This window comes from Leptonychotes weddellii, chromosome 12 (genome assembly GCF_054177405.1).
Source record: "Leptonychotes weddellii isolate Sample4059 chromosome 12, ASM5417740v2, whole genome shotgun sequence".
Taxonomy (NCBI): domain Eukaryota; kingdom Metazoa; phylum Chordata; class Mammalia; order Carnivora; family Phocidae; genus Leptonychotes; species Leptonychotes weddellii.
Genome location: NC_138380.1, coordinates 42,181,592 through 42,199,115, shown reverse-complemented (window position 1 = coordinate 42,199,115; position 17,524 = coordinate 42,181,592). Strand labels below are relative to the sequence as shown.

Below are 17,524 nucleotides of genomic sequence, written 5' to 3'. Positions count from 1 at the left end.
TGCTAAATTGGGTTCTAAAATTATTTCTGTTAAGTAAAAACTTAACATATACCAGCTGCTGAGGGATTATAAAAGCTTTGTTTTTTCAATAATTGGAAACCTTGTTTACAGAGGACTCACAATATCCTTTAAATGTCTTTGTGTTGAATATAAAAGAACTTGTGTTTATCTAGGCAATGATAATCTGACTATAAAGCAAACTCATTTAAGGATTATGCTTCCTGTCTCTCACTATGCAGCTGTCACCCTCCTGTTCTCTCAAGCTTTGCAAAATGCTGAGAATTATTCCTTAAAATTAGAAGAATAAATTGGAAAATAAACCAGGTAGCTGGGAATACATAAAATTTTAAATTACAGGGAAACAGTTGAGAGACCCGAAGTATCACTACATGTAGGCAAATTCATGACAAATTCTCGTTTGTTAACTCATGGACAGAACTCAGTTCATTCCAAAGAGATTTTAGAGTGTTCAATCCTGGCAAAGAAAAGTTAAGGACAATTCAGATGATCTAATATGTGACCAAAGGGGGGAATTGTGTGCCTGCCAACAAAGGCATCCGCATTGGTTGGTATTTACTCCGAAGAAGCTGGGAATCACGGTCGTTCAAGGTGTCTGTGCTGGGTCTGAAGCCCTTTCCCAGTTCCATGACCTCAGGCTAGTTATTTAGCGGCTGTCTACAAAATCATGGCACTCACTTACCTCATAGGGTTGTTTGGGGACTTCAATGAGACAGACACACATGTGAAAGCCTAAGGACTGTTGCTGGCACAGGGTGGGCACTGCGTAAATGCTAACCTATTACCATGGTGTTCCCAGCCCTACAGTTCTTTACGTGTGTTATCTCATCTGAGCTTTATTAAAATAGTACATTTTTATAACCCCAGTTTTATTGGAAATTGAGGAAAATGAGATGCAAAGCAGTTTAATAACCTACTCAGGGTCACACAGCAATTGAATTGACACCAGGGCTCTGCCTTCATAATCTTTGCCTCATTCCGCAAACATATAACGAGCACAGGCATCCTTTGCTCTCCAAACACTCTCTATCAGAATATCTGCTATAGCAACTCAGCAGAAAGTTTTAGCCAAAATCATTCTCCCAGCTAAAAACCTGCTATAACAAGTTCTCACCTGCTATGATACGTTCTCATGTGCATAGGCAGCTTCTCAAACTTTCATGTGCCCATGACTTCCCTACGAAACGCAGATGCTGCATTCCTAACAAGCTCCAAGGTGAGGCCAGTGCTGCCGGCCCCAGGATCACGCTTTGAGGAGCAGGGAGCTAGGAGACGGAAGGGGGCTTCTCGAGTTTCTCTGTTCTCCTGATCGACCTGGTTTTGTGTTTAAGCACATTGCACATGATATCCATAATTCTCTCTACTTTTTCCCTGAGGGATTAGCCCTTTGGTATTTGTTTAGGCCAGATACCAGGGAGCACTACCAATGCAGGTCTAACCCAGACAGTATTTTTTTTATAGTACCTGCTCAGTATAGGATAATGAGGTTCCTATTCTCTTCAGCAGTGGACTACATACCAATATACCTGTTAATTACTCTGTTAAGTGTTAAACAACTATGTAATTGGGCTTTAAATATTTTATAGTAGGCAGAAATCCTTATCAGATTGTTATGTAGTTACTTAAAGGCATTTTAGTAATATTTGGGAAATCGATATTTTTGAATAAATTACTTTTTTCTATTTAAAATAACGGGATATAGGCTCTTGTTGTTTGACACTTTGCTGCCTGACACATTTTTAAGAGTGGATTAGATTCAGAGAACTACACTCATTCTGTGCCAGACCAGAGGCAAAATCCTGGGAATATAATGATGATGAAGACCAAAATTGCTGCTTCGAAAAACTCATAAAGTAGTTAGAGAAGAAACGAGCAAGTATATATTTTAAAATATAAAAAGAGCTGTGAGAGCACAGAAAAGAATGGGCCTAATATAATACGGTATGTTAATTATACTTGAATTAAAAATTTAAAAATAAATAATTAAAAAAAAGAATGGCCTAACTTTTCTTCCTGTGCAGGGAGGCCCTTTCTGGATACCAGTAATAGCTAATTATCATTGAATTGCTCTGTGTCCCAACCACTGCTACAAGCACGTTGCACGTATTTACTCATTTAATTATTACAACAGCTCAATGAGGCAGGTGTACTTTTATTATCATGTCCATTTTAAAGATGAGGAAACAGAGGAACGGAGAGATTAGTAACTTGCTTGTGGATACACAGATTTGGCATCAAAGCCAGACAGTGTGAATCTAGAGCCTGCCCTTTCAACCATCACGTGATCTGCCCCTATTTTATTAAAAGAAAGTTCAGAATCTTTAAATAAGAACATGAAAAACAGGGGACATATTGGAGAGAGCAAATTATGGAACTGCAAGTAACTCTGTTTGATTGGAGCATCGGATGAATGTGGGGTGATGAGACCCTCCGGCAAGAAGCCATAACATTTGCATTGGCTGTAGATCAGTAGGAACACGGTGTGTGGAGGGTATGAACAGGATTAGCCGGGACTAAAACCATTTTCAGTAGTCACAGTACTGGCAATAATTATATTTGAGGTGTGACTGTAAAGTCATAAAATAGATTTTACTTTAACACGTATATTATGTGAGTGTGGTCCCTTTCCAGTCCATCACCTTGGGAAGCCATGTTTTATTTCTGCTGAGGTCCCATTGCTCAGAGAATGTTGGGAATGTCTCTTCTAAAATACCTTCAGGGGGCACCTGGGTGGCTCAGTAGTTAAGCGTCTGCCTTCGGCTCAGGTCATGATCCCGGGATCCTGGGATCGAGCCCCACATCGGGCTCCCTGCTCAGCGGGAAGCCTGCTTCTCCCTCTCCCACTCCCCCTGCTTGTGTTCCCTCTCTCTCTGTGGCTCTCTCTGTCAAATAAAGAAATAAAATCTAAAAAAAAAAAAAAAACACCTTCAGAACAGGATACAGTACAGATTTTATTTTCTTAGGATCATGCCTCTCATTTTTGTCTCAAATGTATTTCCTGGTTGGATCACTTCCCTTTTTACCGAATTTGGCTCTGAATAACTTCTGCCTGTTTGCTGAAATAACAGCCACTCTCAACTCAAAAAACAGATATGTTGTTTCCGTATACTGGTGATTCTGACTTTAGTGTATGCTTAAGCATTATCTAGAGCTTAATCAAATAGCAGCACCCCCCTCAGTAATTCTGGTTCAGTTGGTCTAAAGGAGGGAGTAATAGTAGGTTCTTAATCTGTTATCTTTAATAAGCATACTGAAGTTTCTGTTTTGAATGATCAGACCACACTTTGAGAAAGGCAGCTGTAAGGATATTCAAGAGAAAGCGTGATAAGTCTTAAGAAAGTTCCAAAAGAGGAATTCCAAAACGTTATGATCAACATTGACATCAATGGCAAGTATTGCCCACCTTAGGGCACTATCCTCCCATAGATGATGCTTATGTAGAATAAAATCTTCAATTATATTTTTAAAAAGAATCTGCATGGCTACACCAGATATACCGAATACCTGTGCTTTGGGAAGACCCATTTCATGTGTTTGTTTTTTCACTGATCATCTGCTCGGTGTTCTTCCGTAGAGAGGTATTCCTTTCTGAGCCAGGTAGATCATCTAAGGATCCAGTATTTTAGGGTTCAGCAATTTATCCACAAGTTATTATATTTTTTTGTTTTGTTTTCTTAAGATGGTGGGCTTCTTTCACTTCTTGGAGTTGGAGCACTAAATCCCAAGAGCAGGCATTGCAGATCCAATTTCTGTTAGTCATCTCCACAGTGACCAGGTTCACCAAGGTGATGGGCTGTCCAACTCCATTTGTTGTCCTGAGATAATCAGTGGCAGGAATGCTCCAGAACCAACCTTCTCTCATGTTGGGATTTGTTACATTTTTGCCCCTTGCTGAATCCATGTGACTACCTAAATTAGCCCTCTATTTTTTGATCAAGTTCTTGATTTTAACAAAGATAATCTTCAATGAGAATGTGAGAGGAGCTTCCGAGCTGCCTTACTCTTTATTTATCAACTGTCTTCTGTCTTGTTCACTGAAGAGAATCTCGTACAATTGGAAACTGAAATTCAGTGCTACATCTTCTTTAATCAATCCACATTTCATAGGTCAGTCCTATTCTCCCAGTGGCTGACACAGAGCCTCACCTGGGGACTGAGTCAAGCTTCCTCCGGGTATTACTGGGTCACAGTGTAGAGGTTACTAGTCTGTCTAGTCAGGTCCTTTGTTCCTAGGAGTCCTGACGCTCAGCTTGTCTGGATCTATTATCCACCTTGAAAACATGTGATTTTTCTAGGGCCGTTTAACTTAATTTAAGCTCTTGACTGGTTAAAAGCTTAGTGAAGTGTGGAGAGAGAGACTATGTTTAGACCCCTGTGAAAAAAAAGTTTAGGAAAAGAATAGGTTTTTGTTTGTTTGTTGTTGTTTTAATCCCAGCCACTATCTCTCTCACTTTAACAAGGACAGCTATATTATCTTTAAGAAAGGCAGAGACAACAAAGGCATCCAAGACTGAATCAGACTGCTATCAAAACAGCCCTAAGCAAGGGGGAGCAGTGACCCGATGAATGACCACATCCTCTCTCTTCACTGCCTCTGACTTTCACCTTTCCTCTCTTCCTAGGTAGGGTTGCCAGATTTAGGAAAAAAGAAATAAAAACAGGATGCCTAGTTCAATTTGAATTTCAGATAAACAAAGAGTAATATTTTAGTATACATCCATGCAATATTTGGATCTATTCCAGGCTCTATTTCATGTGTGGTCTGTCCCACACAATTCAGTGCTTTTGTATGGTCTTGTGGTTTTCATACGCAGATTGGTCCCTCAGTTAGATCAAACTGTCCTCCAGGCAGGATCTTACTTCGTATCCCTCAAGGCACCATAAATACTGACTTTTCTATTTGGGGGCCTATGTTAGATTTCTCAGGTTGGTTTCCTCTGCTGCAAATGCAGAACACCCCTGAGCAGCTCAGACCTTTCCTCTCCACACCTGTGAGGTTATTGTTTCATGAGTGATGACAGGGCTGAACACAGAGCCCTGAACGTAGTAAGCATGCCATATATTTTTATGATTGATTAATGAACTGAAAGCAATCTGTTGTCTTCTTTGGAGTCAGATTCAACATTCATGAACTATTTATTTGCATGCCAGGAGTTAGTAGTAGGCTCTATCTCCCATGCTGTCCATCTGGGAAGTCAGATGAATTACTCTTCCCTTTGGGGGAGATAAGAGGAGAGAAGTGGGGAATGGGGCTGGGAGCTACACCCAGATTTGCAAATGTGTATTATGGCTCAGCCAAAAAGATGGAGATAAAGTTGTCCTTATATACAGGGAATCATTTCAAAGGAATGGAATATTGACTCTCAAAGATTGGAGAGCTATCTTACCCATTGTATATTATTTACTTCCACTGACTTTTCTGGTTTAAATTTCTTCTATGGCATGTTGGTGTTGCAGATACATATCTACAGTATCATAAAAGTATGAAAGAACTTTGAAAGCTAATAGAATGATATAAATGGCAAAATATTCAACTCATATTAAAAAGCTTACCAGCATATAGAGTAACAGCACACATCAGATAACGAGGTGTCTTTTACACACTTCGTGCTTCTGTTAATGATATTATTTAGATCTTCCTTTGTAAATGACACTGAGCAGACTTCAAACCTTGAAGATTAAGAGTTATGAATACCCTCTCTTGGTTCAGTGCTTTTCAAGTGTGAAATGCACAGAAGAGTGAACATATATTCAGACGTGTCTAGATGATGATTTTTATGCCAGTGAGGCTTGTCCAAGGCAGGCTTGTGAATATGGTCCTTGACTCCCCCTTTCTGAGCCTTTTCCTCTGCTTCATGGCTCCTGAATGCCCTCTCAGATCCCCTGCATCCTTTGGAGGATGGAGGGAGCCAGGAAACTGCCCAGTACCTTGAAATCCTACCACTGTGCCTGTGAGCCCTGCTGAGAAAACTGCCCATTTGATTGTGGACAGAAATGACGACAAAGAAAGGGCTACTAGACTCCCATTTTACTCTAGTAAATAAACATAAACTTGCTGCCATAAGCCTCAATGAGAATCCGTAACTCAATGTGGCTCTCCTATATCTTCAGTGTCCCTGGAGTTAGGCTAGAAGAACAAAAGCTGAGCATGAGAATTCATGTTCATTTCTTACCCATTCTAACACCATGAACACAAGAAAACAAAGTTCTTATGAAAGTAGATTATCATATATAGTTGATAAAAATCCAGTGTGATAATCCCCAAGCTCAAAATGTGATTGAAAAATATTTTCTGGCATGCTTATGATTTTTAGTCAAGTCAAGCTTATGTCCTTTAGTCAAGGACAAATCTTGTCCTCTGTATCTTGTACCTCTGGCATCAAGTGAATTTCAGACCATTCGCCATTTGTTTAAAAATAAGAATATTGATTTTATCTGGAAAGAGACCAAATGAAACTTTAAATCCAGGTGCACTTCTTATTCTTATTATAAATACCTAATGGAACAGTTGGATGAAGATTGAAGTTTTATTCATTTTATTTTTCAGGATGATGTCTTGTAATATCTTTATAAATTTCTTAATATTTTTCTTTGTTTCCTTTGAAAATTCTTTTATTGGGTGATTGGGTTTAGGTGGAGAATGAGCCTAATGATTAGAGAAACATGATGATTCTACATCATCCTATCCAAGATAGAGGAATGCGTTGGCTAACTCTGTGGTTTCATGGATCTCTGATTTGGGGAATAAAAACTGTAATAAAATTACTACCAGGATTAGCTATGTTCATTTGAGTAGCATTTTTATGTCTCTGATTTGAATTCAAATGCATTATTAATATTTTCCCTTTTTTTAATATAGGTGGAGAACAGACCAAAATATTATGGAAGAGAGTATGTATCATGCTATTCGTTGTTTTAATAATGTAATAGTCATTTTGTATGTCATTTAAATATTAAAAATTAAAAATCTTCTAATATATAGTCTTCATCAAATGTCCATTGTGCAAGTGTTTAATAATAAGGATAAATGCCATCAGACCCCTTTGTACTGAATTTTCTTTATAAGACTCAAGTGCTTGGCTTCCATGAATGTGGGAGGGATTATTTCCTGCTGTAGTTTTCTCCTGCAAAGCGGCCACTGAGCACCTCAAGTATTTGAAACCTACGGCAGGCTTTTCCATGACTGAGGTGCTGTTAGTATTTTATTTCACTTCCTACCTTGATGCTATGTAAACATTTAGAGCGTCAAAGATTGTAAACCGCGTGGCTGAATTCCTTACTTTCACGTACGTCAGTAAAGGCAATACGGGGAAATCACCCCATTTCCCTGCAGGCTCATAAAACCTAAATGATGAATTCTCTTGGCTCGGATAGATTAGCCAAATTGCCTCAATACCACAATGATTATTTCCTCCCATTTTCCTCTTAATTTCAACTCTTGTTTTGTCTTACTTCCTCAGAAGCCTACTGTAAAGCAAATAGGCATCTCGTAGAGAGCCTTCTCAGTCTCAGGCTGTGGCGTGGCGTGGCGTGGCGTGCCGTGTGGTATAGCTTACAAAGCACAGGCAGAACAACCCGCGCGGGGGTCCAGTGCCCAAATCCCTTTCTTCCCACGTCCAACCTGGAGGCCTTATGAGCCACAGTCTTCAAACAAGTCCACGTCCCAAGCCCTCCTGGCCAATCCAAACCTTCTTCCTCTATTCACTTCCCCATCAGGGCCTCATCTTCGTGATCAATGACCCTCTTATGTGTCCCAGCCTAGCAGTGACTTCCTAATGGCATTTCTGAACCTTCCTTTCCAGCCTTGGGAATTCAGCCAGGACCCCTGGAATGCCTGTCCAGGAATGCTGGCCTCTGCTTTCAGCCATCCTCACGTCCCTAACATCTAACCTAGTTAGTTAGTTAGGATGCTCTTTTTCCTTCAATGTACTGATCGGGATTTTTGCTCACAGAGAGCACAATTAATAAAGAAAAAGAGAAAGGAAAGCCTACGAAACGGGACAAAAAGGAACTCTGTTGTGCATTTTCTTTGTTTTGTCAAAGTTTTGTTGAACAACGTTTTAGTTAATCGTTTTCCAACCCCCAAGCCACACAAACTACATAGTGAGAGGACAGCAAAGAAACATTTTCTTAAGGACAGAAAAAGGATCATTTTGCATTAGAGGGAAGTTAGCTTAAAAACTTCAGATTCTGTGTTTCCCTTTCTTTTTTTAGAAATAAGAGGCTTTGGTCCATTGAAAAGTAATAAATGCTCTCTTCAGGAAACATATATGCATTTTTTTTCCTACTAGGAATCCCATGAAACTGTTGACAATGGATACCTTTAGGAGAAGAGAGCTTTTACTCTGTAATGTTTACATTCTTACCTCTTACGTGCCTTTTAACTTTTGAATTTTCCCACTGTGCTTTGGTATGAATTTTATTCTTAAAACATGAATAAATTAATACCTGCTAATTTGGGAAAATCAGAAAATATATAGGTAGAGAAGGTGGAGAACATCCTCAGCTCACCATGAAAAAAATCTTTGCTAACTTTTCCCCTTCATCTCATCCCTTCTGGTGTTTCTCTGTGATGCTTTCTTTCTACAAGGAGGGGATCATAAGATATATATATCATGGATATTTTTAAACCCATGCATAAAAGGGGTGATGAGCCATAAGCTATTCACAGAACTGTAATTTTCTTCTTTTGAACAATTGAGTTCAATTTGGTTCTTGACATGTTACGTCTGCTGCTGGCTATCAGCTAAACTGTGTCGAGGGAGTTAAGGATGAGATGCTTTCACAGTACCTGCCTGTTTGGGGTGTCCCTCCTCCGTGACAGTGGCCTGGGGCAAGGGAGTCAGGTTCCTGTGCCCTCTGCTGTGTGTGCCTCATCCTGCTGCAGTCATCCCCTCCCCTGCCCTGACCCACAGTCAGCTTGTGTCCTTTCTGACTCCACTGTGGGAAACTTTCCGATGCCCAGTGCCCCTCCTACTCCATACCATGTCCCTGTCACCACATACACACACATTTCTCTCTCATGTGCACACACACTCTCATACACACACATATATGCTCTCTCTCTCTCTCATAATCACACTCAGACACATGCTCTTCGTACACATGTCCACTGGCCCAGTGTCTGTGAGGCTCCCTCAGGTCTCCCGGCCCAGGCCATCCATCCTGCCCAGCTCATACTGCATAGGAGGTGTTCCCACAAGGTTCACAGGGTTCAGTGGCCACATGCCCAGTCAAAGCCCCCAACACCTCTGCTCTGGCTCCGAGATCCCCATACAGTCATCTGGGATCCACCAGTTCCAATCTTGAGTCTGAGCTCTGCCCAAATTCTTCCCAGTCTCCCTCCTGCAAGAACAGGGGACACAGGTCTCTTTGGGGCAGACAGGTTGCTTATATGCCACATCCATCCTCACTTCAGAAAAGTGCTGCTCCAAGATCTCCACGTGTTGACTTTTGAGATTTAAAACCAAAATTTGGAAAGCAGAAAACCTCTTTCTCCCACCTTGTCACTGAGTCAGACTTTTGGGAGTTGATTTTGGATCTCAAAGCTACAGCTTCTTCTGGCTTCTCTCCCCTAAGACAAAAGCTTCAGTTTATAAGGTCTACTTGTTAAGAAGGACAGAAGGGAATTAGGAAATAAATATTGCAATAGCATTTTACCCCAAACTATTATCACGCTACCTTTGTCCTCACTTCATCTTCACATTCCTGGGGGAGAAGGCCAAAACTTGTCTAGCCAACTCCACCCCTCCCGCCCCCTTTCCGGTTCCAGGAAGGTGAAGGGATTCTCTGTCCAGAAAAATTTCTTCTCTAATTTATTCCCCAAAGATCTTCAAGTTTGGGTAATCCTGGGAAGAGGGTGTTGTTCCCTCCCCCCGGACCCTGGGGTCCCTCAGCACTGGCTTCACTCCCCAACCCAGCTCCCCCACCTTCCTATGAAACATGAATTGATCAAATCTCTGGTAAGTGGTGGTGGGGTGGGGAGCTGTCTTTGCTTCAAGACAACAGAGAAGGTTCCCCAGGAGTCACTGTCTACTCTGTAGGCCTCGGACATGTGCCTCCAGAGCAAAGCAGTCATTAGCCAAGCCTGCATTCTTCCTAGATATGCTGTGTTTTCTACATGCATGTGTATTATTTTTAAAATTGCAGAAAAAAAATAATGAACGTTATCTTTTAAAAAGAACAATAGGTACATTTTTTTTCAAACATATCCTGAAGCGATTGCTCTCAACATTAAAAGGAATGGAAGAATGTTGATTATAGCTGGCTATTGTTTCCAGAGAATGAGCCTCTAAAATTAACAACACCCTGCACCTGAAGTAAGCAAGTTGATAATCAATAGTGTTCATTAGCAATCCGGACAATACATAGTTTCTGTGTTTGAGCTGAGAGCTAAATTGGTAATTGCTCTTTTGTTATTCCCCATAGTTAAAGAAGGGGCCATAACCTGGCCTTTTGTTTTGACTTTAGCTTTCAGCCTGAGAGCAAAGACAAGAGCAGAAAGCCAGCTGGACTGGGTGTTCTTCATTTTGTTTTGCCTACCTGAATACTTCTTATAAGTTTGGGTGTTTGCTGAGAAGTAGTTCCAACTGCATCTTTAAGATATATGGTAGTTACTCCCCTCTTCATCCACGTGGGGGACAGTCGGTTCTGGGTGGCCCCGCCATCTTTTTTAGCCCAGCTGTTTGTGGTGCATAGTTTGTATGAGGTCTGCTGAGAACAAAGATGGTCCGTTCTCTCCTCAGGTTTCACGGGATCATCTCCCGGGAGCAGGCAGATGAGCTTCTCGGAGGCGTGGAGGGCGCCTACATTCTTAGAGAAAGCCAACGCCAGCCAGGATGCTACACGTTAGCTCTAAGGTGAACCTGATTTCATCCATTGTTGCTGCTGCTCTTCAAGTGACCTCACTTAATTTTTTCCGTTTTTTTTTTATTGCCATAAAATATGTGTAACATACAATTTACCATCTTAACCATTTTTAAGCGAGCAATTCAATGGCGTTAAGTACATTCTTAGTGCTGTGCAACCATCTCCACTATGGGCTGGCAGGATTTTTTTCATCATCCCAACCAGAAACTCTACCCATTAACCAGCCTCTCCCCCTACTGATTTTTCATTTTTGTTTTGTTTACGGAGTACAAGTAGCATATTAGAGCTTATACACTTCCTAGGCCACCGATGTTATCAGTAGGATGCACACTGAGGCTCTGTTTATGCACATACAGTAAACTGGGGAATTATCTGGAAAGTTAGTGCTCCTGTAGCCACTTCTGCCTAAATCTGATCCAGCTGAGGGAGCAACGCCTCTGCCTCAGTTAGTTCCTGGGAGCCCTTGTCAAAAGTCTTCACCTCATGTTGTGTATGTGTGCCTGGACTGACGTGGAGTTTGTCCACGGGTTCTCTCGGGGTTTAACATTGACCCAAGGGTCACATCGACTCCCAACGACAGTCATGGCACTCCATGCCTGCAAGCCATCAGAGCAGAGTTTTCTTGAGCCTTTTATCACAAAATCACAAGAACTGGAAATCACAGGGCCAGAAAAGCATTGCATTTTCTGCACTTTCCTAAACTCAATCAAATATTTGACGCCATTTGATCCTTATGGCAATCCCATAAGGTTTGGGGAAAGCATCCAATTCCAGAATTGAATTGTCTTCTGAAAGTTCATTTATGAACTCTTTGGAATTAGGAAGACCTTTCTCCATAGAAAGAATGGTATTAATGGAAACACTTCCCAGGCCGGCCCACAATGGCATATTCCAGGTGACACCTCAATATTGTGGCCATAAAAGGCTACTTCCCAAGTTGCACCTAGGGATGGTTTGAACATATCTGAGATGATGTCATTATAAGAAAGTACTTCAAAAGCTAGTAAGTGCTCTAGGTATGCAAAGTATTTTCCTATCCCCCAGCCCTCCAGCAGCAGGCACAGGCAGTCCCAGCGGGGAACCAAACAAGGGCTGTGAGATACAGGACCAAGGCCAAGAGGGCGCAGCTGGTGCTAAAGAGGGAGGACCTTATAGGTTAGATCCCTGGGATGCTGGCGGTGGCCGCTCCAGCAGGGAACTTCGCCCAGCTCCCCCCAGCTCCCTTCTGTGGCACCAACTAGGGTGGGAGGCATGAGGTGCTCTGCTGGTGGTGGCCAAAAATGTCATAATAAGGGGACATCAGGGCGAGTGGTGGTAGCTTCCCCTGCAGAGGCAATTGCCGGGTATAGGGGAGGGGTAGAGAGCCAGGGCTAGTTTTCATCAAGAAAATTTAAAAGTAAAATATATGTAAACCAGGCTCTACCCTCTCACATTTACAAATGAGAATAATAAGGACTCAACGGCCTTAGTGATTTCTAGGATCCAGTGACACCATATGACTGCCGGGTGTTGAATCCCACCCCTGCCTCTCTCCAGGGGTGTACTCTCAAGCAGGTACACGATCTCTTCAAATCTCAGTTTTCTTAGACATAAAACCAGGACAATAATTCTACCTGTCTCAAACTATGATAATTAAATGGGGGGGAGGGTAAAAAAAAAAAAATCATTCCAAGTGCCTCGTTCAGTGCCTGACATACATAATGCACTCAAAAAGTGTTAGCTGCTACTGTTCTTCCATGTTCTTACTTCTAACACTGTTGTGATTTCTCTTTCTCTTGGGGACAGGTTTGGAAACCAGACTTTAAACTACAGGCTCTTCTATGATGGAAAACACTTTGTGGGCGAGAAGAGGTTTGAATCGATTCACGATCTGGTCACAGATGGCTTGATAACACTGTACATAGAAACAAAAGCTTCTGAATACATTTCCAAAATGACCACAAACCCCATTTATGAACACATTGGATATGCCACTCTACTCAGAGAAAAAGTATCCAGGAGGCTGAGCAGGTCGAAAAATGAATCAAGAAAAACAAGCGTTACAAATGAAGAACACACAGCAGTTGAAAAGGTAAGCTACGTGTGTGACAGAAACAGTCTCTGCTCAATCTATGCTGAATAACTGCTTGATTAACTATGTATGTGATTGGCCAGAATGTTGGAAGAGACACACTCCCACCCAAAGAAATCTAGAATGTTCTGCTAGGAGGGACCTTAGAAATCTTCCGGTTCAACGGAGGCCCGGAAGTGTGAATTCATTTGCCCAAACTCAAACAGTCAGAGCGAGGGCTTCACAAATAATTATTTGTGGGTTTATTCGGAGTTTGAAAAAAACACTTTATTAATGTTTTATGATGAAAATAGTCCTTGGTTTTAATTCCATTTGAGGCCCTACTGGCCATCTCTATGTCCACCTAACTATGCAAAATCGTGATATTTGTGTCTGCTTCTCTTAGGACCGAGTGACCATGTGTGATGCACAGGTCAGCCCTCCTGAAGGTGGTCTTACCTAGATAACAGCTTTTACTGACAGATACGGGAGCGTTATCGGGGAGGATGGCTATCTCTGGGAGGCTTAAAAGACGGGCTGTCCTTTGCCTCGCTGAGGATTAGAAACTCCTAAGTGGGCGATGTTCAAGCTGCATGGATGGTGGCAGGATGTGGCGGGGGAGATCTGATTTTCCCCTCCAGTAAGTTGCTGTTTATTTGACAGTCACCACCACAGTTTGCTAGCAGATTTTTTGGATGTGCCCCTTTAGGAACCATCTGCTTTGCCTGGTCCTGTGTGTTTTCCACTGAAAGAAAGTGACAGCCAGTCCTACTGGTCAGCCCCCACTGAGTCTGTGCTGAGCCCAGTGTCGAAGGCAAGCTTGGACTGGGACAGATATAAATGGGGGGGAGCAGAATGGTGGGCAATCCTCCTTCTGGTGATCGCTAATCCTTAATTAAACCGGAACGGCGCCCCCACCCTCCCCTGTTGTCCAGTGTGAGCATAAAGCAAAGGAACCTTAGGTTGACTGGCTCCCTTGGCTTTGGGACAGGGACACACCAGAAATCACTGGAATAAGGAGGAGGGCAGAGATAGGCAGCACGGCGGTCCTGTTGGCAGAGACGGGCATGATCTTAATTGATTTGCTGATTGGATTTCAGAGCCTAGGAAAACCTTCCCCAAAATCACATCAGCTGAGCAGCTGGCCCATGAAAAAATTATTTGCCATTTTCTCTGTTATAACTCCAGTGTCTCCAAGGCACCTGTCATTCTTTTACATATAATTGATTTGGGAAATGGTGGGTTTTCTAATTGTTTACATTTTACCAAGAGAAAGGGAGGGGACATGAGCCCCAACTTTCAGAGTTTGTTCCGGTCCAGGCAAAAGCCATTCCTTAGTCTGTTTGTAAAATCTGTTCAAAAGTAATTTAGAATAGAAAATCTGGAAGCTGACCTTCCCAGCCATGACAAATCAGAAGATGAATTGTAAAATAAATCTCTGAAACGGTGTTTATATTTCCGAGTCAGAGAGTAATGCCGCCAAAAAGGCAACCTGTTACAACGGCAGGCTACACAGTGGAACATTTCCAGGGAGAGAGGTGAGTAGAAAGAGTGCTTCTTGTATGTTTGGGATGAGAGTTTAGATTCTGGGTACTGAGTAGATATTTCTAGAGCCTTGTCCTTCGCCAAGAGGGAAGTTTGGTCACAAAAAACTGATATTTCTAGATGATAGTCCCATAAGGAAACTTGCAGGACAAAATGTGCCCTTCGTTGTAGATCATTTTGTATTGTATTTATTAAAATTAAAATTTGGAGGAAATTAATAATCAGATTAATAATCACTTTAGATGAGCTTCCCAGGACACTTTTACCTTTCTAGGAAAAGGTAAATAAAGAAAACACTGAAAGAAGAAGTCCACACACAGGGAAGGGTTTGATGGACAGGTGCTGGTGGTGTGAATTTTCTGAGACTAATGATGCAACATTTGGCTTTCCTGGGGGACATTCTGAACGCTGGGTCTGGTCATTTGCTGGAGGTCGCTCATTTTGTCAGCGAGTTTGTTAAGTAACTTGGTACAAATCCATCTCTTTCTCTCTGACCTGTATTGACAAGTGGAATTATTAAAAGTCTCAGTCTTGCCAGAAATTCTATTTCCCTGAAGGGCAGGTCAGTGGACTGTTGCCATGGAGGCAGAGACTAGAAAAGAGGTAGCGGAAACTTGAATGGATTGACTGAGAAGTGCCCGGGGCACCTGTCTGCTTCGATAATGGCGCATCGTGGAGGTTTTAATGAGTGAAATGGGTAGGTTTCCTAATAATTCTCAAACCCAGACAGCCCGGCATTTCATTTTCCAGAGTACTTAAACTTTGTTCGCCCATTTATTTTATTGATCATTTCCAAATGAATCCAGAGAGACAGTGGTACCTGAAAATCCAAGAATATTATCAGTGTTAATTGGCATAAAGATATTACCTACCCCATCAGAACTGAGTGGTTTCCAGATTTATCTCCTGTCGAGGTGGTTAGCAGTGAACTTGATTTTATTTTATTTATTTATTTATTTATTTTTTATAATTTTTTTTTAAGATTTTATTTATTTATTTGACAGCGAGAGAGACAGAGAGAGAGGGAACACAAGCAGGGAGAGTGGAGAGGGAGAAGCAGGCTTTCTGCAGAGCAGGGAGCCCGATGCGGGGCTCGATCCCAGGATCCCAGGATCATGACCTGAGCCGAAGGCAGACGCTTAACGACTGAGCCACCCAGGCGCCCCGTGAACTTGATTTTAATAACTGTAAATGAGGCAGGGAGGTGGGGGGGTGCAAAAAAAAAAAAGTTGTGGTAGTTAGCCAATAGCAATCTCTTTCGTTTCTGATTCCTTATTTAATTGATTTTTAAAACATTATGATATATAAGGGCCACCATTTGGTGCATTTAATTAAAATGGTCATGCCCAGTGTAATTTCTTTTATGAAACTTATTTCAGAATTGATTCCATAGGTGGATTATCTACTGACCTCCAAAACCAGCACTCTAAGCAATAGGATAACAATAGAATTTGACATTGGTTCAGGCATTTATAGTTTATAGATTTCACACATGTGAGGTAGTTTCCCATTTTATCCTCAGAGCAACTTCGCCAGGTACATAGAGTAGGAATCATTGTCCCCACTTCACTGAAAAAGTCACAGTGGCAGAGTGAGGAACCAAACCCAGATTTCTGAGCCCCACGTTCAGAGCTTCCTAAACATACAGAGCAGCGAGGCTCCATTCTGTTCCTATTGCCCTTATTGCTTTAAGCAAACACCCCTGGTTCTCCCCACGCTCAGTCAGTTGATGCTAACAATCACTCAATATTTCCATCATCTGCTTTTAAAAACACACTGCTATTACTAATTATAACAAGCTTTTTTATAACTAAGGATACTCTGCTGAATCAAATATATGTGACAAGAGTGTTTCAATGGCACATGTTTATTGGATAAATTTGGCTTGCTCGTATTGAATTGCATTTACGTTTTACTGGAGAAAAACCATCCGTATCCTTGATATAATAAAAGCAGAGTTTAGAATATATTATATCTTATCAGTTGATTCATTTCAATATTTTTTCTAATAGCAAAAGTTAGAAAATAGCCTTAAATGCCCATCAGTTGGGGGCTGTTTCGATGAATTAGGGCACACCCATGTGAAGTAATACCATGCAACCACAGAAAAGAATAAGGATACTCGTACGCACTGATATGGAAAGATTATCCGGAGTTATTAAATGCCAAAAACAACTTGCAATATAGTGTGTATAATATGGTTTCGTTTGTGTAAACCAGAAGAAAAATGGTTTTACGTGTTTTTTCCCTGCAAAATCATAAGCTGTCCCTTGAAGGATACAAGAACTAGTATCATTGGTTGCCTGTGTGTGTGTGTGAGGCGGGTAATCTGGGAAATAAGGGTGGGAGGAGATTCTTCCCTGCTACTATTCATACTCTTTGAATTTTGAACCACCATAAATGCAGCATTCTATTCAAAAAATTAAACAAGAAAAAAAAATGCATTAGGTTTTAAATTCACATATGCTAGAGCAAACCCCGAATAAAACATCTTCTGTACTCAAGGCATCACACACACACACACACACACACACGCACACACACACACACACACACACACACGCACACACACACACACGCACACGGAGCAAGCAGTTCCAGCCTCTGGACCCAGACCGTTTTTCCCACCCCTTTGCACGGGTCCCCTTCCCTATCCTGAGAGCTCCCTTTTCCCTTCATCTCTCCCTTGGATGCCTAACAAAGAGTCTGTGTGTAGCAGCCTTTAAGGTTGTGGCCAGAAGAGGGTAAAGGACCAAAATCACCACATAAAGACTGATGTGACTGCCCTGGAAATGGGTTGGCTGTTGCTTCCTCACTAGCACTGCTCCCCTGGGATCCTGCCCAGCCCTGCCCCCATGTTCCATGCCTTTCCCCCCACCCCACCTCTGCTTTCTCAAGCTGTGAAGACCAACTCCCTGATTCCTCTTGCTTTCCTAGGGCAGCAGGGAAGCCCTCTGGCTTCTGCTTGTCTTCCTGTGAAACCAGGAAGAGTGACCTCTCCCTGATTGAAGGGCTCTGAGTCTGGTTAGGACGTCCTCCTCT

The 17,524-nt window shown here is 41.9% G+C and overlaps 1 protein-coding gene and 1 long non-coding RNA gene across 4 annotated transcripts in view; both read left to right on the top strand.

Annotated features, from left to right (window-relative positions):
• The window catches only part of LOC145716528 (uncharacterized), a 338,765-nt gene that overhangs the window by 211,336 nt on the left and 109,905 nt on the right, over window positions 1-17,524 (top strand). The window lies entirely within an intron of this gene.
• Window positions 1-17,524, top strand: part of CHN2 (chimerin 2) — a 290,315-nt gene that overhangs the window by 173,339 nt on the left and 99,452 nt on the right. For 2 of the 3 annotated variants that reach the window (XM_081800343.1, XM_081800344.1), the window contains 3 exons: window positions 6,878-6,909; window positions 10,764-10,877; window positions 12,673-12,958. In XM_081800343.1, the coding sequence (XP_081656469.1) occupies window positions 6,878-6,909; window positions 10,764-10,877; window positions 12,673-12,958 (432 nt within the window). The remainder of the gene's footprint in view (window positions 1-6,877; window positions 6,910-10,763; window positions 10,878-12,672; window positions 12,959-17,524) is intronic. The other variant, XM_081800345.1, reaches the window with a different exon arrangement.